General features: G+C 46.4%; 1 protein-coding gene across 1 annotated transcript in view; it reads left to right on the plus strand.

Moving 5' to 3' along the window:
• Positions 1-21,745, plus strand: part of zbtb7a (zinc finger and BTB domain containing 7a) — a 34,369-nt gene extending 12,624 nt beyond the window's left edge. Inside the window, exons 2-4 of the mRNA XM_063201366.1 lie at positions 3,609-4,266; positions 8,567-9,621; positions 19,358-21,745. Of these exons, the coding sequence (XP_063057436.1) occupies positions 3,691-4,266; positions 8,567-9,621; positions 19,358-19,841 (2,115 nt within the window). The 5' untranslated portion in view covers positions 3,609-3,690 and the 3' untranslated portion in view covers positions 19,842-21,745. The remainder of the gene's footprint in view (positions 1-3,608; positions 4,267-8,566; positions 9,622-19,357) is intronic.
• Positions 21,746-22,069: the final 324 nt, after the last annotated feature.

A 22,069-nucleotide genomic window follows, 5' to 3' on the forward strand; every position in this document is an offset into this window, starting at 1 on the left:
CCTCCCCTTTGCTTGGGCTGCAGTCGATCATTTTTAATCCACCCCTACCACCACCACCACCACTACCACTACCACCAACAGCCCCGCCGCCCCGCCACCCACACGTGAGCAAGGGGACAGCCTTTCCTGAAACTTGGCACTGGGCGCAGGGTGGGGTAACCGGCTCAGACCGGATTGACAACCTCCCTTTTAATACTGTTCCCTCGCAGCCTGCCTGTCCTCCTCCTCCTCCTCCAGTGGGTTTTTTCCACTATAGTCTTTCTCTCTCGTGCAGGCAGCCCCCCCACCCCCCGCGCCCTTGGCCAACCCCTCCCCAAACTCCCTCACCCTTCCCTTCCTCTCTCTCTCCCTCTCTGTCTCTCTCTCTCTCTCTCCCCTCACCTCCCTCTCTCTCTATCTCCCTCTTTTTTTCTCAAGCCCCTCACCTCTCTCACTCTCTTTCTCTTTCTTTCTTTCTCTCCGTCTCTCTCACTCCCCCACCCACCTCAGCAGTCAACTGACACGACACAGAGTGCACATGCTGTACGGCCCCACACTCAGCAACCGACACCCCCTCCAACTTCCCCCTCCTATAACTCCCCCGTCTTCTCTTCTCTTCTCTTCTCTTCTCTTCTCTTCTCTTCTCTTCTCTTCTCTTCTCTTCTCTTCTCTTCTCTTCTCTTCTCTTCTCTTCTCTTCTCTTCTCTTCTCTTCTCTTCTCTTCTCTTCTCAGCTGTGCTGTGCTGTGCTGTGCTGTGCTGTGTTGTGTTGTACTGTGTTGTACTGTGCTATGTGTTGTGCTGTACTGTGCTGTGCTGCCCCACACTCCTTCATAACCACGCTGACGTCTTCACAGGCACTAGCGCACAGTCCAGGCAAGAGCAGGTCACAGAGAGTCCTCCAGCATGGGAAAGTCAAGAGCAAAATAATATAAATATACTTATGTCACCCTGGCCCCTAGGGGCTTCCTTGGAAGAGAGGAGACTATGATGTTTAGTCAAGTCCCCTTTTCTTGTGTGTAACCTTTCGGGTCTTAGCTGTTTGTTGAAACAAACAGTGCTGTAGTCATGCACTGCTGTTATTCTCCCGCATAACACAATGCCATTGAACCGTCTTCTTAGACTTCTGTGCTGTATTTCGGTCAAGTGCACAAACGGGTCACCCCAGGAGATGTGCAGCATAACCTAAGAAAAAAGAATTGTTGATGGCACTGTCCCGGATCGGAATACATGTGCCACGACCAAGTCACTGAGTGCCAGCACAACCAGAGTGTAGTCCGTGTCAGGGTATGATTACTACAACAAATATTGTACAGTAGACCTACTGTCCATAGACCTGCAGGCCAGAATATTTCCTACAACCAAGCGGTAGACCTGGGTCAGATTATGTGTGCCACAACCAAAACCTAGCCCCAGCTGAAATTGTTTTTGCTACAACCAAATCATCGGCCTGGGTCAATATGTGTGCCACAACCAAAACCTAGCCCTGGCTGATAATGTATTTGCTACAATCAAAACGTACTGTAGGTCCAAGTCAGAATATGTCAGGGATGGGCAACTGGAGGCCCGGGGGCCACATATGGCCCTCCTCCTCACTCAGTGCGGCCTGTAGATAAAATATCACTTAAAGTAAGGACCATTTTTTTTCCAACCACTAGTGAATCAATGAATTGTAATTATACTGTTGACTGATAGAAAACACTCCTATTCCTTCCAAACAATAAGGGCAGTCAGTGACCATCCAACTGCACCTCCCACTGGAGTTGCTGTCATATCTGTGGTCATGTGGCCCTCCGATAGTGACGATAAAAAAATGTGTCCCTCCTTATCGTGAAAGTTGCCCATCCCTGGAATAGGTGTTCCTCAACCAAAGCACAGCCCCAGCTGAGAACATCTTCGCTTCAGCCAAATCAGGTCCGGCTCAGGCTATGTGTGCCACAACCAAGGTGTGTAGTCTCGGGACCCGACAGACAGACCAGCAGTTAAAAGATTAGCACTCATCTTCACCTCCCCGAGTTGCTCCGCGTTTGCCGTCCTGACCGATACCTGAACCTAAACATTGCCTGTTGTTCCTTTATTAGCTTATCGGCCACTGCGAGCTAGCCGCCACGCCACGCCACACCACACCACACCACATCACACCACACCATGCCGGGCTGGACTGGTAATCTGGCATACAGGGCATTTTCCCGGTGGGCCAACAGTCCTCGGCGACCAATGCTGTTATTTTTGTTTGTGGTGTTTTTTTTTTGGGGGGGGGGGTTCGTTACAGACTGGCCCTCAATTTATATTGGCCCCCCCAGTGGACTGAGCTACTTACAATTTTGTGAATAGCAGGGGACTGTGAGGGGCTGATATGTGATGAAAAATGCCCAGGCTGTTTTTCGCCTTCAGTCCAGTCTTGACACCATGCCATGCCATGGCCATGCCCTGCCCTGCCCCGCCCTGCCCCGGCCACTCCGCTGTCTGGAGAGAGCATTTGGCACATTTTGTAAATCTACCTACCCAACTGACCAGCCACTATACGTTATCACTCTCGTAACGGCATTATTAGTTAACACGTGCAGCGGTGTGCGTGAGTGTGTGTGTTTGTGTGTTGTGCACGCACAGCTTAGCGGTGTTCCTGTTACCTTGCAAAGGCCTACAGATGAACTTCAGTATTTTTCTGTAGCCCCATCATGCACGCCTTCCCACTAGTGGAACTCTGTAATCGTCGTGGAAAACTTTTTATTACTTTATAGTACTACACTACGTACTGTGCCATTGCACAATGCCTTTGGTAATGCATTACGACTTGGTCCTTTCCTTTCTTGTAACAGACAATTTATAAAAGGAGCCATGTCTATGGATTAAAAATACATAGTACATTACATAGCATCAATGGTAATTATTTTATTATAAACATTAATATTTGTGGCCCAGCCATGTCTCTAACAGCTGGGCACTGGACTGCTATGCGGGCGACGCGGGTTCGATTCCCGGCCCGGGTCATTTCCCCATCCTTCCCCATCTCTCTCTCAGCCATTTCCTGTCTGTTCTCCACTGCCCTATCAAATAAAAAGGCACAAAAGCCCTAAAAAATATACAATATATATATAAAATACCAGTAAGTAAACATTAGCATTTGTTACCATCAGTACTAACATGTGGGTTGTTGCATTCAGTAGGACATGGTAGACGTCAACATCATCATTCTAAAACTATTGCATATTTACCTTATATCACTCCATGCAACATCCCACTGCATTACAATCACATTAAATTACACTATCTCTTTGTCTTGTGCTGTTAACAACTGGACTTTTTTAGCCATGGCACAAACGTACATAAGAGCTGCATATCCCTGAACTGGGTGTGTGCCTGCATGCATGGACAGCAGACTTACTGTAGGAAGTTATAGCACAATTTCCCCCCAACTTCATTCTCTCGCTGAGAATTATCTAATCTCTTCACATTTCTTAAACATCTCATTTTCTTCCCTTTTTCATTTAATTTCTTTGACTTTTGAGGCTATCTGCTTAGGGAATAGGTCTTTTATAGAGTACCGGTATCTGTTACATGTGAACAAAATTCTCAAATGCCCCCCTCCTCCCCTGTCTTCTCTCTCCCCCCTCTCTCTCCTGTTTCCAGACAGGCAGGCAGACGGACAGACGACAGGACGGACGCACGGGCGGTGGCTGTGATTGGCGGCTCGGCGGCAGGCTGGTGGAAGATGTCGTCGGGGGCCGGCGGGCGGGGGCGTCGTCACGCGGGCTCGCGCGGCAGCAGTAACAGCAGCAACAGTGGCGGCGGCGGTGGTGGCAGTGTCAGCAGCAGTGTCATCAGCAACAGCAGCAGTGGAGGAGGAGGAGGGGGATGGGGAGGCTGCGGCGGCGGTGGTGGCGGCGTTGACATGGGCGAAGGCCCCGTGGGCATCCCCTTCCCCGACCACAGTGCCGACGTGCTGGGCAGCCTGAACAAGCAGCGGCTGAGCGGGCAGCTGTGCGACGTGCTGCTGGTGGTGCAGGAGCGGGAGTTCCACGCGCACCGCTCGGTGCTGGCCTCCTGCAGCACGTACTTCCACAAGCTCTTCACCTCGGGCGCGGCCGCCAACCACCAGAGCGTCTACGTGCTGGACTTCGTGCAGGCCGAGGCGCTGTCGGCGCTGCTGGACTTTGCCTACACGGCCACCCTGCTGCTCAGCCACGGCAGCGTGGCCCACATCCTGAGCGCCGCGCGGCTGCTGGAGATCGCGCCCGTCCAGGACGTCTGCACCCACCTGCTGGACACCAAAGTGCTCTCCCCGCCGGTGCGTTTACAGACACCGTACAGCACACACCAGGAGCTCATCTCTGTCTGTCTGTCTGTCTGTCTGTCTGTCTGTCTGTCTGTCTGTCTGTCTGTCTGTCTGTCGGTCGGTCGGTCTGTCTGTTTGTATGTCTGTCTGTCTCTCTCTCTGTCTCTCTCTCTCTCTCTCTCTCTCTCTCTCTCTCACACACACACACACACACACGCACACAGACACACACACACACACACACACACACACACACACACACACACTGTCTCTCTGTCTGTTTCTCGCTCTCGCTCTCGCTCTCGCGCTCGCTCTCTCTCTCTCTCTCTCTCTCTCTCTCTCTCTCTCTCTCTCTCTTTCTCTCTCTCTCTCTCTCACACACACTCACTCACACACACACACACACACACACACACACACACACACACACACACACACACACACACATACACACACACACACACACACACACACACACACACACACACACACACACACACACACACACACCAATACATTGCACTCTTGAACACACACACACACTCTAACTTTAGAATTTTGGGGTTTCTGTGATTGTATGATCTGAATTGGGAACTACGTTTCCCATTTTTCTTTATTGGTACTTCAGGATCTTGTGGAATTCCGTAGATACTGTTGCTGCCAAAAGGACAGCGGGGATTCTTACCCATCTCAGATGAATGTATATGTACATGTTCCAGGAATTCCCCCAACTTGCTATTTGTTTTAGTTTCGTTAGGGTCCTTTGTTGCTTTTTTCAAGAATCAAGAATCAAGAGCTTTTTATTGTCATTGACAAATAAATTGGACAACAAAATTGCGTTCTGAGTTTACTGTACACATACTTAGGGGCGCTGCGTCGTCGCGCATCCACAACTCCACCACCTACAAGCTCAGTGTAATAATTTTTGTGGTTTATGTGGCAGTCTGAAAAATGTCAACTAATTCAAAGACTTTGCTGACCTTGCATGATTTAGAGAAATGTTTTGAGACAAAGCTCGAATTGTGAAAAACAAACCCTGATTTTTTTTTTTTAACCCCTTAAGACACGGCATTATAAATTAGCTGTTACCAGAATGGCAATGACCAAGTCGTACTGTGTTACTAAAGGCCCTGTGCACTGTCACAGTAGTGTAGTACTATAGTAGTTAACTTTCAATGTCTATTACAGCGTGCCTCAGGAGGTACGGCGTGCATTAAGGGGCTACACCGTCTATGAAAAAATGCCAACACTCACGAGACACATTTCCGCATACAGTACATATAGGCTACAGGCAAGTGCAATGCTCCACCATGATTATAATAACATTGTGTATGCAACTATGGTACATTACACGGCTCTCTGGAACAGATGCTTGTGCGTAGTGTACGGCATAGTATAGCAGCTTGACTCATGCTTGAGCAGCTTTGCAGTATTTTAATTATCTGAATAAGGTAAAGAGCAGCTTTAACTTCAAGCTGCTCAAGATGGTGGCTTTGCTGCCTTTTTTGCAATGTAACTTAATCTGAGCCTGAGGAAGGAGTAGGGTTAGACTAAGGGTTTTACATGAGCCGTTTTATAGCAAGCATTTCTGTACAGTTTAAACTTTTGTGAAATTGTAATGCAGCCATTTCCGTAGCAAGGTTATGTACCTGGAGTTTACCAGCAGACTTAAGGGTCAGGGTGTTTATTTGAGTGGGATACATTGATGTCGAACTAAATATTTCTATAAGCAAATAGGCCTATATTTGCAATCAGCATGGCCTAATCTACCTTTTAAACTTTAGGCCATTGGTCAAGTCACAAATGCTTAGGGTTTTAAGTCAAGGGGATGTGAGAGTTTCTCTTGACAATTTCATGACATTACACAATACACTAAACAGAAGCTATGTATAAGAAGTAGGCTAGTGTTCTGTGATGGTGGACAATAGCTGTTCATTTTTTTTAAAGATCTTGCCAATAGAGTGATTCTGATAAGTCTAACAGTATTCAGTATTTAGTCATACATATTTTTTGTCAACTCATGATTGGTTGGCATGAAGAGTGGATGACATGGCTGTCTGTAGAGAGTGAGGCCATGAATTTCACAATCACAAACATAACTTTAGGTTGTTTCTTCCCAAGCCTAGTCAATAAATATCCACTACACAATGTTAACTACGTAGCTATTACCCTTTAAGTAGCAGACCAACAACATAAATAAACCTTATTGTTATTTTTATTTCTTACAAACAATGATAAATAATTAAATTATAGCTAGCATGTAGAGCTACAGTAGCAACTAACCTAGCCTAAGGCTAGTGCTGTCACCAGGGTGACCGAGAGACAAGTCCTACGCCCTGTAATGAGTCATTTAGCTAGCTAACAACTTTTTAAATGTTTTATTGTGTCGCTTTAAAAAGTGCTCTCATGAATGTTTTATTCAAAGACAACTGTAACATGTTCAAGTCCAGTAGGAACACTGTAACATGCTTTGCATGACTGAATAGCAAAGCAAAAAAGCATTCTAGACAAGAACCTCAAAACCTGTGGGTTTATGCCCCAAAACTCAGCCTACATAGGATGCCAGAGAGGTGTCGGAGGGATGTCAGATCACATCTGTTTGACTAACATGAACTGTTTAAGAACACAAACCATAATCTACAGTACACTACAATAAATGCAGTCTCACTGTGCAAGAGACAATAAGCATAGAAGCTTAACACTTGATTTGGGCTTTTAAATTAGATATGGGCCAATATTCTTTTTCTCAAGTCATTCAGCACGCAAGCAAACTAATGCGAGTAAAAATGTAAACTACTTTGAAGGGTTAATTATATAGGCCTACCAGAAATATACTTCTGTTGGTATGAATTAACCTGCAAAGTAGCTTGAACTCAATTACTACTATAGGGTCAAAGGTGAAATGTTTGGTCTTCAATGGACATTTTGACAAAGAGTGTTATTGACCAGTAGGGTTTGTGTTTGTAGATACCTTCTAAAGACATTGGAATAACCCAAAGTAACACTTGCACAACCCAGAAAGGTGTAGTTCAGTAACCAGAGAGAGTCATGGTTTCGTTTGGCTGTGTGGTGGAGACTTGTTTACTTGCTTTTTGCTCACCCAACATTTTTAGTTTCATGAATGTAGGATTTAGATTTGCATGACTGTCAGTGAAACAAGGAATTTTTAAGTGTGTATGGAGTTGCCCAGATTGAAAGAAAAAAAAAATAAACACACACGTCGTGCACGCACGCACGCACCACCAGCCATAGTCCAGTAAATCCACATACTCTGCTTTGTTGTATGTCCTTGGTCTACTGTACCTTCATGGAAATTTCACAAGTGACTTCTTCAATTTGGGGAATCAGCCACTGAAATTTCAAACTGTGATTCGTAAATTATATTTTATTGAAGAGCTGTGGTGGCAGCTTGTGCCAGAGAAAAAGACCGTGGCGGTGTCCACCCTGTTTGTGGCATGAATATCAAACAACCTGTGGCAGAATGCTCTGATGTTCCATTGATCCCTGGTCTCCCGTCGCCACTCTAATTAGGATAATGTCAAATGGATCCAATCGCTTTGAGTGGCTTTGCAGACGTGAGCCTTTATCAGTCATAGCTCTCATGATTACATGATTTCGGTCTCAAAATGAATGGCCAAGAGATGCCTGATTGGTGTTGGGTAGAGTTTTGGGTTGCACTGAATGTGCATAGGTTGCATCCTCAAACTGTAACTTGATTGTTACATTGTTGAGTTGGAAAATCCTGTAATTCAAAGCTCCTCTGCTGGTCTGATGGTATTTTTTGGCTTGGCAGTGGTAAGTGAAACTTGCAAATGAGGTATGAAATGACTAACACATCACGTGTAAAGACGTAGTTGAATCAAGACAATTCTCCATCAGAGAGCCACAGACATCTTGATCGTTGTAGGTGACAAGTTTCTAATATCATTCTTGGAATTGAGTTATGCATTGTTAGCAGAACAATGTGAATTTGTGCTCCATCTTTTCATGATTGGTTAAACTAAAGGAGCGACCAGCACACAGGACATTTATAGAATAATAATTTCCTGTGAAGCAAACTGTTTCCCTGGCATCTGAGCACTTCTGACTGTGTGTGTGTGTGTGTGTGTGTGTGTCTGTGTGTCTGTGTGTCTGTGTGTCTGTGTGTGTCTGTGTGTGTGTGTGTGTGTGTGTGTGTGTGTGTGTGTGTGTGTGTGTGTGTGTCTGTGTGTCTGTGTGTCTGTGTGTCTGTGTGTGTCTGTGTGTGTGCGTGTCTATGAATGGGATGCTCATCGTAGATTAACACAGCGTTTGCTTCCTCTTTCCTCCGCAGGCGGGCAGTGAGCAAGATGAGGAGCCCGACAGAGACGACGATGAGAAGGCCAAAAGTTGCGGCCGAGGAGGAGGAGGAGGAGGAGGAGGTTCGAGAGAACAGGGGAACCAGCTGCGCGCCCTAGAGTACCTGGAGTTCTTCCAGCGGGGAGCGCACTGGGGCAGCAGCAGCTGCAGCACGCCAGAGCTCAGGGACCCGATCATCACACACCACCACCAGCACTTTAGCCAGCAGCGCAACGGGCCGGAGGGACGCAACGGCACGTCCAGGGGCGCCGCCCCGCACGACTACGACTCCCCGCTGGCGCTCGCCCTGGCGCAGCCGGCCATGCACGAGCCCGACGACGACGACATGGAGGACGAGATGGAGGATGACATGGAGGAGGTGTCCTGGGCCCAGGGCAACGGCGGTGGGGCCGGAGAGGCCGGGCTGCCTGCCTACTACACCCCGGGGACCCAGAACGGACATTTCTACCTCCAGACGGAGCGGGTGAAACTGGAGCAGGAAAGGGCGGAAGAGCAGGCTGGGGAGCGGGGACGGGGCCGGGACCAGGAGCTGAGAGATCGGGAACAAGATCGGAACAAGAGCCGCGATCAGAGTCAGGAGCGCGAACGCGGCGAGCCGGAGAGGGGCTCGGCCAGCGCGCTGCTGCAGCGCATGATGGACTCCATCGAGCGGCAGAAAGAGCGGGAGGCGGCTGGGGAGGACCCTCCTGACGGGGAGGACCCGGACGTGGAGTTTTACTTGAAGTACTTTAACAGCGCGCAGCAGCACGAGGAGAGCCCGGCCGCTAACGTCTCGCATGGCCTGCACTGGTCGATGCGCGGAGGTGGAGGTGGAGGTGGAGGTGGAGATGGAGGAGGAGGTGGTGGGGCCAGCCAGGGGGGCGCCGCTGCAGGGCAGACGGGGGAGAGGAAGATGCGCTCCAAGGCCTTCCAGAAGTGCCCCATCTGCTCCAAGGTCATCCAGGGCGCGGGCAAGCTGCCGCGGCACATCCGCACGCACACGGGAGAAAAACCATACGAGTGTGCCATCTGCAAAGTGCGCTTCACCAGGTAGGCCCTCAGATCATATGCCCTCAATGGCAACATCACCCACAGTGTTGCCACAGCACCCACATTCAATGCTCTACTTCACAGCTCTGTAACAGTTCTCCAACAGTATAACCCTAACCCTAATCCTAACGTGGCTCTAGATTTCCCTGACCAAATTTTGTCTTGTGTCCAGTTAATGCAGGGAGGTCACTGCGCTCTCTGTGTGAACTCTGTATTAACACGTTAAAACACGGTGTTATAAATTTGTTGTTACCAGAATGCCGATGAGCGAGTCGTAGTACATTACTAAAGGCCCTGTGTTATGTCATAGAGTAGTACTATGGTAATTAACCTTTCAATGACTATTACAGCGTGCCTCAGATAGTACGGCGTGCATTATGGGCCTACTAGGAAGTTCACAGGCAGCATCTGCTCACCAGTTAAGTAAATATGTGCCCAAGGAGTAGTACCTAGATTCTAGAGTCTAGTACAACAGGCTACATCACCCTAAAGCCCCCATGTCTACTACTGAGTACCAACCAGTACCAAATAATCCCAACACCAGTTAGCTTAATTGCTCGTATTGGGGGTAAGCGTGTTCAGTAAAACACCCAAATCCCTGTCCCCCAGTTGAATGCCTTTGCTAGGAACTTTGAACTGTTTCTTAACTGGATTTAACACGCACCGCAACAATGGACCATTTTCTCCGCATTGGCTTTTTTTTCTCTGCAGAGGGTGATTTTTCGGCTGCTTAAAAGGCCATGGTGGCAGATAGGCGACTGTAAAAAAAAAAAAAAAAAACCTATTAGCGAGCCCAACATTGCTGTCAAGCCCCCCCAGGCACACGCACATATAGTAGTATGCTGTAGCTTTGTTGCGGCTATGCTACACTATCCCCTGTTACAGGCGTAGCCTTTAGCTAATCTGCGCTGATTAAATTGCCTAGTGGCAACTAGGCCGTTGGATGTTTCGAACTTTCGGCAGGGTCGGGGGTGCCATAAAGCGACACAGGTGTGGAGCGAGACAGGAGAGAGGGAGAGAGAAGGAAAGAGAGAGAGAGAGAGATAGAGAGAGAGAGAGAGAGAGAGAGAAAGGGAGGGAGAGAGGCTTCATGACAAAGTCCTGGAATTTTAACTAGGCGGGGGGCTCTATAAAAGTGGGCTGAGCGGTGGCGAGAGAGGCTGTTATCAGGGGATAAGGCCACTATAAAAGTGCTCCAACGTCGCTCTCCATCATGGGGACTGAGTAGTGGGGAGGGGGAGGGGGGATTCTGCCTGCTTGTGCCCTATCTGTGCCAGTGGGAGTTGTGTGAACTTGTGATCCCGAGGTATGTTGATTATTGCCCACGGCACATGCATCACTCTCATGTCTCTCACCCACCCCATCTCTGCTCATCGCTCTCTCTCTCTCTCTCTCTCTCTCTCTCTCTCTCTCTCTCTCTCTCTCTCTCTCTCCTCACTCCCCCTCTCCCTCCCTTTCTCCTTTTTCCCTTTCCCTCATGCACTCTCTCTCTCTCCCTCTTCCGCTATTTGTCTCTCTTTCAGTAGCTAGCTTGCTTTTCTGTCTGTTCTGTATTCATTTAGGTGTGTGATTGTGCGCCTGTTTATGTGAGTGCGTGTTGTGTGCGTGAGTGGCGTGTCGGGCGTGCGTGAAATGATTTCCCATGTAAACGGGAGCATCACCTTTTCCATGAAGCCATCCCCTTAATGAATTAATCAGTGGATGTGCATTGGAAGTGGAGAGGCAGGCCAGAGCCAAAAATATCTGACTACCCGCGCCCCTGTTTGCTACTGCCGCTGCTCCTGCTGCTGCTGGTGGTGCGGTGGTGCAGCAGGTGATCTAAATTTGCCATCTAAATGCAGCCAGCAGTGGGGAAGGGGGGCATTGTAATCTTAATCCTGTTTGATCAGGGTTAAGAGTGTGCCTTGCACTGTAATAAATCACTCCCGTCCTTTAAATAATTCACCTCCGCGTCAGTGTGCAACGTTGTTCCAAGGCCCGCTGGTGCTGTGTATGGGTGTGCAGGTGCGTGTGCGTGTGCGTGTGCGTGTGTGTGTGTGTGTCTGTGTGTGTGTGTGTGTGTGTGTGTGTGTGTGTGTGTGTGTGTGTGTGTGTGTGTGTGTGTGTGTGTGTGTGTGTGTGTGTGTGTGTGTGTGTGTGTGTGTGTGTGTGTGTGTGTGTGTGTGTGTTTCTCTCTCTGTGTGCGTGTGTGTGAGTGTGGGTGTGTGCTCGAGCCTGTGTGTGTGTGCTCATTTCTATGTGTGTGTTTGTTTGTATCTGCTTGTGTCTATGTGTGTGTGTGTGGCCATAGTTTGTTTTGGGATTTATATTGTGTATGCATGTGCGCTTGTGCTTCCCTGTTTGTGTACACAGGCCTGTGCATTTGTGTGTGTGTGTGTGTGTGTGTGTGTGTGTGTGTGTGTGTGTGTGTGTGTGTGTGTGTGTGTGTGTGTGTGTGTGTGTGTGTGTGTGTGTGTGTGTGTGTGTGTGTGTGTGTGTGTGTGTGTGTGTGTGCTTTTGCATTATCTAAACCTCCATTCTGCCCTGGCTATTCAGTCACCTTAGCCACAGTGGTGAGCTGAGCAGAGCTGTACTCTGCCCTGTTAAGAGGAGGGGCGACCACACACACACACACACACACACACACACACACACACACACACACACACACACACACACACACACACACACACACACACACACACACACACACACACACACACAGAGTGGCGTACAGAGACAGCAGTTTCCCCATCCTCTTTAAACACACACACGTACACGCACGCACGTACGCACGCACACACACACTTTTTACACTGCCTAGCTGTTTTGTATTCTGTGCCCTCTTGTGCAGTTCTGCTAATGCACAGACCACCTGCCTCTCCCCTCCCCTCCCCTCCCCTCCTCTCCTCTCCTCTCCTCTCCCCTCCTCTCCTCTCCCCTCCCCTCCTCTCCCCTCTCCTCCTTATCTTCTCTCCTCTCCTCTCCCCTCCTCTCCTCTCCCCTCCCCTCCTCTCCCCTCCCCTCCTCTCCATTTCGCTCCTCTCCGCTCGTCTCCTCCCCCTTTCCCTCCTCTCCCTTCCCCTCCGCTCCTCTCCTCTCCTCTCCTCTCCTCTCCTCTCCGCTCCCCTCCTCTCCATTCCGTACTTTATTGCACACTCCCAAATTGCCCCCGGATTAGAGGGTCGGGTTTCTTCTTCAAAGGCTTGGGGTTTTGCTTTTGGTACGGAGACCTGTCCCTTATCTCTCTCTCGGTATACGTATATTGTCATACAGTACATCTCAAAAGAATTCAAATCATCGTTAAATATGAAAGAGGTTTCAATTTGTTGAAAAGAATGTAGTTGGCTTTTGTCATTACCTGTATTGAGGTACAGGTATACATACCACATGAGAAGTTCCAAATAAAAATTCTAACCCGGAAATTTTAAGTGAACCATTTTACATGTAGAGCCTACCAATTATGTTCATAGAGATATGCCGATGTCAGATATCAGCCCATACAGTAATTGTACCTGCTATGAATTCAGAGGCATGCATACGCTTTTTTATCTGAAGAAATACGTGCAGCCATTTTAATCGCAATGACTTTCTTTGGCGTTTTGCTCTTGTAAGGAACAACTCACTCAGTATGTCCAAGAGGTTTCTACTGTATACTGAGCTGTCTGCCCCTCAGCAGTTCAGGAACCTTGCCCCGATGGTCCTAAAGAGTGCTCTTCTCCACCTCATAACAATTCATCCACCCGCGTTAGACAGCCCTGGCACCATCCTGGTCAGCCCAGATCAAGGGCAGTTGGCTGTCTTGGTGCAGTAATACTTTTGATGACGACCTGTGCCCACGAAGTCCTTCTTGATGTACCAAGGGTTTTCTTTTTATATTTACTTTTATGTTTACTTTTATGTTTACCTGAAACATCGAGCCCTATGGCTGTCACTGCTGAAATTATGCTAATCATAATTGATAATATTAGCATGAAAGAACATTATTCATCAATTCATACCAAATAATATTCATCAATTCATAACCACACCATGATAAAGTGCTGTATGTAGGAAGACCGAGAAGGAAATATGATGCCACATAGGCAGAATAATGAACCGGTAGCTAACATTTATGAAATGGGGCATACAACTGGCTTTTATCTATGTTCCTTTTGAGTTATTACTCAGGTTCATTATTCCGGCTATTTTGCATAAAAATGTTCTTGAATTCCCGAAACCAAAAACATACCTCAAACAAAAAGGGGCTATGAATTGATTCTCATTGAAAATATCCTTTCACCTACCCAAGCTTTCCTTTTTACGTACGTATCCTGTTAAATTCAAAATACAAGTTATATATGCGGAGGAGTTCTGCAGAGCTGAGACCATACTTGCCACTTTAGCCACTCTATGCTAATGATGCTGCTCACTGCCGCTCATACACACACACACACGCACACACACACACACTCACACGCACACGCACACGCACACACACGCACACACACACACACACACGCACACACACGCACGCACACGCACACAAGCGTGCGCACACACACACACACACACACACACACACACACCCACACACACACACACACACACACACACACACACACACACCCACACACACACACACACACACACCCACACACACACACACACCCACACACACACACACACCCACACACACACACACACACACACACACACACACAGAAAGAAAACCAGATTTACAGCCCTGTGTCCTGATTTGACCCTGCGTGGTCCTCTGCAGAGTAAACTCTGTAGTGTTGTGAGTCAGTCAGTGAGAGTGAGAGTGAGAGCGAGCGAGCGAGTGTATGAACACCTTAGCAGATAGGAGCAGGATGTTGAGAGGAATGTTTGAGGGGATCACCAGGGCGATGCTGTGTTTACAGGAAAGACAGCAGCAGCTCAACTCCACACCCTGCATCCCACCACCCCATACACACACACACACACGCACAAGCATGTATTCACACACACACACACACACACACACACACACACACACACACACACACACACACACACACACACACACACACACCACACTACACACACACACACACACACACACACACACAACACACACACACACACACACACACACACACACACACACACACACACACACACACACACACACACACACACACACACACACACACACATCAAGCAAGCATATGCGCACACGTACACTCTCCCACACGTACACGCTCCCACACACACACACACACACACACACACACACACACGTATGCACGCATGCACGCACACACGCACGCAAGCACGCACGCACGCACGCAGCACACACACACACACACACACACACACACACACACACACACACACACACACACACACACACACACACACACACACACACACACACACACACACACACACACACACACACACATCAAGCAAGCATATGCTCATATGCACAGGCTCCCACGCACATGCAGGACACACACAGACGCATTCATGCATGCACACACACTCATACCAGAATACAAACATACATACACATGGAGACAGGCACACCCACACATGCCCAAAAGAGAGGGAACAACCATATGATTGCTGGCTGCTTTGTTTAATGGTTCACTGTGTAGGATGGTGGCCATAGTAGGTACTGCCACTATGCTGTTCATTGAAACTGTGCTGCCTATTGCCAGATGTGGTCTTTTCATGGATATGTATCAAATAATGACTTAATATTTACTAGTATGACCAAAGTAGAGTGAGTTTAAAATGTCATGGGCAGCATGAATTCTGGAAACCAACTAATAAACATATTACACAGTGCACCTTTAAGAATGTATTGGGAGAGGAAGAGCTACGGGAAGGAGAGAGAGAGAGAGAGAGAGAGAGAGAGAGAGAGAGAGAGAGAGAGAGAGAGAGAGAGAGAGAGAGAGAGAGAGAGAGAGAGAGAGAGAGAGAGAGAGAGAGGGAGAGGGAAGGAGGGGGAGAGAGTGAGGTAGCAGCCATCTCGCAGCACCCAACATTCAATCTGGCCTCTCGGAGCACACGGCACTCAATCTGGCCTCAGTTTCAACTTTTCAGGAGAAGGGAATAAGAAACGGCAGCAGGATATTAAAAGTATATCAGTGTGTCTGGCTATTCAGATTAAAACTACTGTGCAATATCCCAGTGTGGGTTCTATGCTGTAATGTTATGAAAGTTTGACGCAATGATTTACGACGCACAGTTGCAATACGCGTCTATCGTCATTTGTGTCATACTCTTTGTTCCGTAGAAATCACCTCTGTCTGAATCACGATGGTTCCTGCGGTGTTGACATAGTTCTGAGGAAGTCGTCTGCCACGTCGTTTAGATCAGTGTTTCCCAACCAGGGGTACGTGTACCACTAGGGGTACGCGAGCACACCTCAGGGGGTACGCGGAAAAATGTGATAATGACAATTGAATGGAGTATAGTCACACTGGGATAAAGGAATATATATAGAGAGCATGAGATAGGGGGTACTCATGGTACAACAAAAATGCTTAGGGGGTACGCAAGTCAAAAAAGGTTGGGAAAAACTGGTTTAGATGCTCAGCTACTGTCTTCGACATCTGCAACTTATTATGCTGCGGACTATGGCAGAACAATATAACCTGAAAAAATTCTGTGCTAATTTGCTGCTGTATTTAGCAGTATGCCCTTTCTTTAATGTCTTAACAACACGATGGATCAATCTAAATGTATGAACTACAGTACTGTATATTAGCTAGATACATTTTTGTAGTCTATGCTAGATAGTACCTTCTCAAAACATTTTATTTTAGCTATCCATGTGTTTCTTCACATCACTGGACACAAAGAAAAATACAATACAAAAGTGTGAACTACATGGAACATCATGTGATTGCACTGTGCATTGGAGTTTGTGTAATGTTACAGTTATAGTATGTACATTTTTTTAGTAGTTTACTTGTAAAATTCATGCTGCTCATTCACAAATGTCACCTTTCCACAAATCGTACCACCACCAACAAATTCCTAAGTATTCATTATGACTGGGAAAATTACACTTTTCATACATGAACAGGTGGATCTTCTCCATGTCCACCATTTTGAATTTCTAGTAATAAAGAGGTTTTGCTGCAAAACATACTGCAGTTTGGTCATACTAGTAAATAATAAATAACTAGTAATTACTTAGTAAATATTCATGAAAATATCAGATTTGCACAATTGCATAATTGCAAGGAGAAGCATAGGTGCAATGCCTAGTCTGGCCACCATCTTAGTACTTTGCCTTTAAAGATTAGGGTAGGGTGTTTGATTAGTAAAAATGTAACGATACAGTAAATGTTTCATGCTGTTACATGTAATGGGATCATTAAAGTAAAGACTTGCTAAGGTGCTTACTCTGGATCTTCCCAGTGCTAGTTATAGGTTTTCCCTGTATGGGAAATGTCCATGACCTGCACCATTGACTCCTTACCTCATATGTGTCTATCTCTCTGCCTTCACAGGCAGAACCAGCTCAATGCCCCCTGTTATACATTTGCTGTTACCAGAATGTCAATTACCATGTTGAATATATTAATAAAGGATCTGTGTAATGTCATAGTTGTGTAGTATTATGGTATATAGGAGTGATTCTCTAATTCGCCTACACTTTTAAGTCCGTGGATTTTATTTGGCAATTCCACTAACTATTAACTGCATCCAATGATGTTTTGGACATTAGAAAACATTTATCTTTCATATAATACAGAAAGTGTAGACATAGCATTATTTCCCTCAGCAAGAATGAATATTTGATACTGGTTTTGGGCGTTTTCATGCCGTCCTGTTTTCCAAATGTCAGATTCAGTCTTCATATTAGCATGTAAAGAAACTTGTTTTGCCCAAGACGATTGCAAATGTTGATTCACAGTAATCATCACAATATGACAAAACTGTCAGAAAGACCACTGTCCTTTCCATTATACATGAAATTTGCCATTTTGTGTGTGTCCACGAAAACTGTGTTAACCGTGTCACGGTCTGAAACACGGTCATAAATCAGTAATGGTTTGGTCTTAGGCCATACGAATAACATCACGTGATGTCATAACCTCTTTGGCAGGATACGGGAAGACTTTTTGGTAAATTTTGAGCTCCATCCTTCCATAATTTAATCCATTCTTTTTCATGTTCTCATAGCGGGAAAATTGCCTGTCAACAGTGTTATCAACATATTCATAAGAATCTGAATTAGAAATCACATGTAGAAAAACACAGATAAAGCATACAGATACATGAATTGATTAAGGTGTTGTGGTGGAACTTCTGAGGTCCTCAGTTAGCACAACACCATAAAGATGGCTGAAATGTCAACGGTGTTACCGTCAATGGTGTTACAATTAAGTATGACAGTCAGGATTGCCAGATGAGGCTGATGATTTCCAGCCCAAAAAATGATCAAAATCCGCCCTAAAAACCCGCCAAATTCTATTGATTTATATGGCAGTGGGAAGGTTTTTCTGATAGATGCCATTTTTACCCGCACACGGCCATCCAAAGCAGCCCAATTGGGCGGGAACCAGCCCAATCTGGCAACACTGGTGACAGTTGAGGAGGAGTATGTTTTTGCCCATTTATATCCATATTGACAGACAAACAAACAAAATAATTAGAGTTCTAGGGAGATGGGTTTGTCTGCTCTGTTTTTTTCTCCTATAAAAGTGCCGACTTGTTCCCCTGCACTGTTGACCGTAACACAGTTGAGTTACACCGTTGACTGTTTTGAAAGTGTTTTTGCGCTATTGATCCCTTATGTGTTGGAAAAATCCTAGGAACATACACTAGGGATTATCTCTGGAGAAGGAAGTCTTGTGTAAGGAGGGTGACTATATTCAAATCAGACGTTACAGGGATTTATGATGAAAAATGTGTCAGTCTGTATCACAGTGACTCATAAAATCCTACTTATGAAGCTCAACAATCACATTTTCTATATCAGTTGCACAGATTAATGACAACATTACTGCTAAGGGACATAAGCACTTTCAAACATATATTGTTTCAACTCTGTAGTATTTTTATATATGTTTGAAATGACATAGTATTTGTCCATAACACTGTTGACAAAATAATTAAGCAAATGTTCGCTTTCATTAGAGTATTTATCAAATGATTTAAGATTAAGCTTGGCAATTTGTTTGTTTGGAAACTTAAATATATACACTATGTAAACATCTAGGTCATTTAGTCGAAAAAAAATACTGATAATTGACATTTTGCTTTTGCCAAAAGCGTAGGGAAATCGTAGAATCACTCATAGACTTTCCCACGACTATTACAGCGTTCCACTGACGATGGTGGAATGGTGTAGCCTGACAAGCCAGACTAAATGTGAGATTATACCTGTATGTGAATACTTAGTCTGGCCCCGATCAATGACACATTGGAGTATTGTTAATAGGAACAACCCAACTGTGTCTGTGCCTATTGGCCAACGCTTTGTTGTCAGTCCCTCAAAACCCTGTCCACTTTGCATCCAAAGATTCAAAACAAATGTTAAAAAATCTCCTGCGTTGTGATTGGTCTGCCAGATTCAGGGCATTGGGGCATTGTCCGAGGCTACGTAGACCCACTCACAGGCAAAAATAATTTTGGCTGCTGGCAGGAGGGGCTAGTTTACTAGGCTAGGAATGGTGTGCATTATGAGGTTCTGTTTGCTCTGAACGTACAACCTGTGACCTTCAACCCGGATCTTAACGCCTATGTGTCTTCCTCTGTGTCTCCGCAGGCAGGACAAGCTCAAGGTCCACATGCGCAAGCACACAGGAGAGAAGCCGTACCTGTGCACCCAGTGCGGCGCGGCCTTCGCCCACAACTACGACCTGAAGAACCACATGCGCGTGCACACCGGCCTGCGGCCCTACCAGTGCTCCAGTTGCTTCAAGACCTTTGTGCGCTCCGACCACCTCCACCGCCATCTCAAGAAGGACGGCTGCAACGGCATACCCTCGCGGCGCGGGCGCAAGCCCCGGGTGCGGGACCCCGAGCTCCTGGAGGCCTCCGTGGGGCTCCCGGGACCGGGCCCCGGGCCGCGGGGCGGGAGGGGGAGACGGCGTCTAGATGCAGTGGCGGCGGCAGCAGCAGCAGCGGTGGCCCTCTCGGCTACTTCAGCCGCCGGCAACACCGCCACCACCGCCATGGAAGGAATCCCAGGAAGCCATGCACAGCACAGCCCCACTCGAGCCGGCAAGGCCGAGGAGGAGGTGCAGTGAGCAGGAGAGGATGTAGCAGCAGGGACTTGGAGACGCGGCGACAGGGGAGGAAAAGGAGGATCAAAGAAGAGGAGGAGGAGGAGGAGGAGTGTCGCCAGGACAAGGCGAGATGGAATTAAAAGAAAAAAGAAACTAAATAAGAGATGAAACTTAAAAAAACAAAGGCAAACAAACAAAAAAGACAACTAAATGCTCCTCTCTAAACCAAAATCAGGGTGTCACAAAAATCTATTTGTTTTTTTGTTTGTTTTTTTCTCTCGTTTTACCTTAACCCCTGTGCTTTAGATTTTACAGAGTAGACTCACAACTTAGTGATCTGTTTAAAACATAAAAGAAAAAAAACTAAACAAACAAACTCAAACAAAAGAGCAAAGAGCACTTCACGTCACTTCCACCCCGTCCTCCATCTTTCTGAGTCCGATCTCCGTATCTTCGTTTTCTAATACTGGAGCGATGGCTTTACCATATGCATTGTGAATAACAGAGAAACTATGCAGTAGAGATGAACGTTTTCCGGGTTCTGTCTGTCCATCTGTCTGGCGACAGAGCCTTGTCTTAACGCGGGTGACGTGTCCCTCACCTGTCGACGGTTGCACGGGTTTAACTTGAGTTGGTCCAGGGAGATGGGGGAGAAATAAAAAAACAAACCAATCAGTCCTTTTCTACTATAAATGCAGTTAGAAACATGTACATATTCCATAAACAAACCAATATTGTCTCTCTTTGATTAATACGGCAATATATGCAATTCTAATGCAGCGACTTCTATATAATTCTTATTTTTTTGTTTTGTTTTCGTTTTTTTGTCTTTTTCCGAAGAGGTTCAGAAAGAACTGATTGGGCAGGGGTTTGAGTGAAGTGTTGCTTTCTCTATAAACTAGGTTTTAAAAATCCTTTTTTTGTTTTGTTTTCGTCTGTCTGAAAGGTAGACTCGGAGTCGTATCCGCCATTGTGGGGGCTCTGTGCAGTGCAGGGTCAGGGTTGGGGAGAAGGGTGCAGGGGGAGCAGTGAGGTGTCCGTGAGGTTCTGAAGCACTACCATCACCATCATCAGTGGTTGCCAAGTGTGGCAAAAAAACAACACATTGAATCTTAACCTCTTGCAGCCCTCCTGCTTCTTCTGCTTTTTCTCTCTTTTAATTTGATTTGTCTTAATCTTTTTTTTTTCCAGTCGGTTGTTGTATGTTCTCTTTTTTGAGTTGACTGTTTTTGGGTACTTGACACTTTACATTTGTATACATGTGTATATATATATACATATATATATATATATTAGATGGTGATAATATTTGGTCCCTTTTTATGCTGAGATATATTGCAAATCGAATGGGGATCATTTCCTTTAGCTTAACCTCTGATTCCTCACAGAGTGAAGCGCGCATATGGGAGAGAGAGTACACTGCTTGAATGTTTGACAATATTCTATTTCGAAAATACCCATTGTGTGTCCTAAAAAACGTTAGCACTTGATTGAACCATTGAGGTCCCGCCCAAAGGCTGAAGGAAGTGATATACTTCCCTTTGAGAAGTTCTCAGAGGTTTTGTCTGTATGAGCGAATGAGAGTTTTGCTGTTTGTCAAACAGCTGGTTAAAGACAGGGAAAACTTTCTTTTTTTTCAACTCAGTGCGAGTGAGGAGATGGCTAGATTGAGCACCTTTGTTTTTTCTTTTAAAAGTAAATGCATTTGCACAGCTTAACTAAAGATATCCCACCTGAAAGAGATGTACTTACGTGTAACAAGGCAGTCAAGGAGGTTTAAAGTGCTTATTCCGATATTTAGCCCCAGGAACCATGAACCATGAGACAACCTGTGTGATGAAAAGAGCAATAAATACCTGTCCAAGTTAGAAGGCCAAAAAGAGAGAGAGACCGAATGAGAGAGAGAGAGAGAGAGAGAGAGAGAGAGAGAGAGAGAGAGAGAGAGAGAGAGAGAGAGACAGAGAGAGAAAGAGAGAGAGACAGAGAGAGAAAGAGAGAGAGAGAGAGAGAGAGAGAGGGGGGGGGAGAACAGCTGCAGCCAGCCACAGAGGCCTGTGGGGGGAGGTGTGTAAATTTCGCAATGTCTACTGCATTCCAAAATATAATCTGCCCCGAAACAGCCGTGTTTCGCTCCACAACGGATCAAATCTGGTCTCTCTCTCTCTTTTTGGTTTTAACACCCCCCACTCTCCCTTCCTCTCCAACATACTGTAACCTATCCCTTACCTCCCCTCTCCCCTCATCTCCCA

The sequence above is a fragment of the Engraulis encrasicolus genome, chromosome 6 (genome assembly GCF_034702125.1).
Source record: "Engraulis encrasicolus isolate BLACKSEA-1 chromosome 6, IST_EnEncr_1.0, whole genome shotgun sequence".
Classification (NCBI taxonomy): Eukaryota; Metazoa; Chordata; class Actinopteri; order Clupeiformes; family Engraulidae; genus Engraulis; species Engraulis encrasicolus.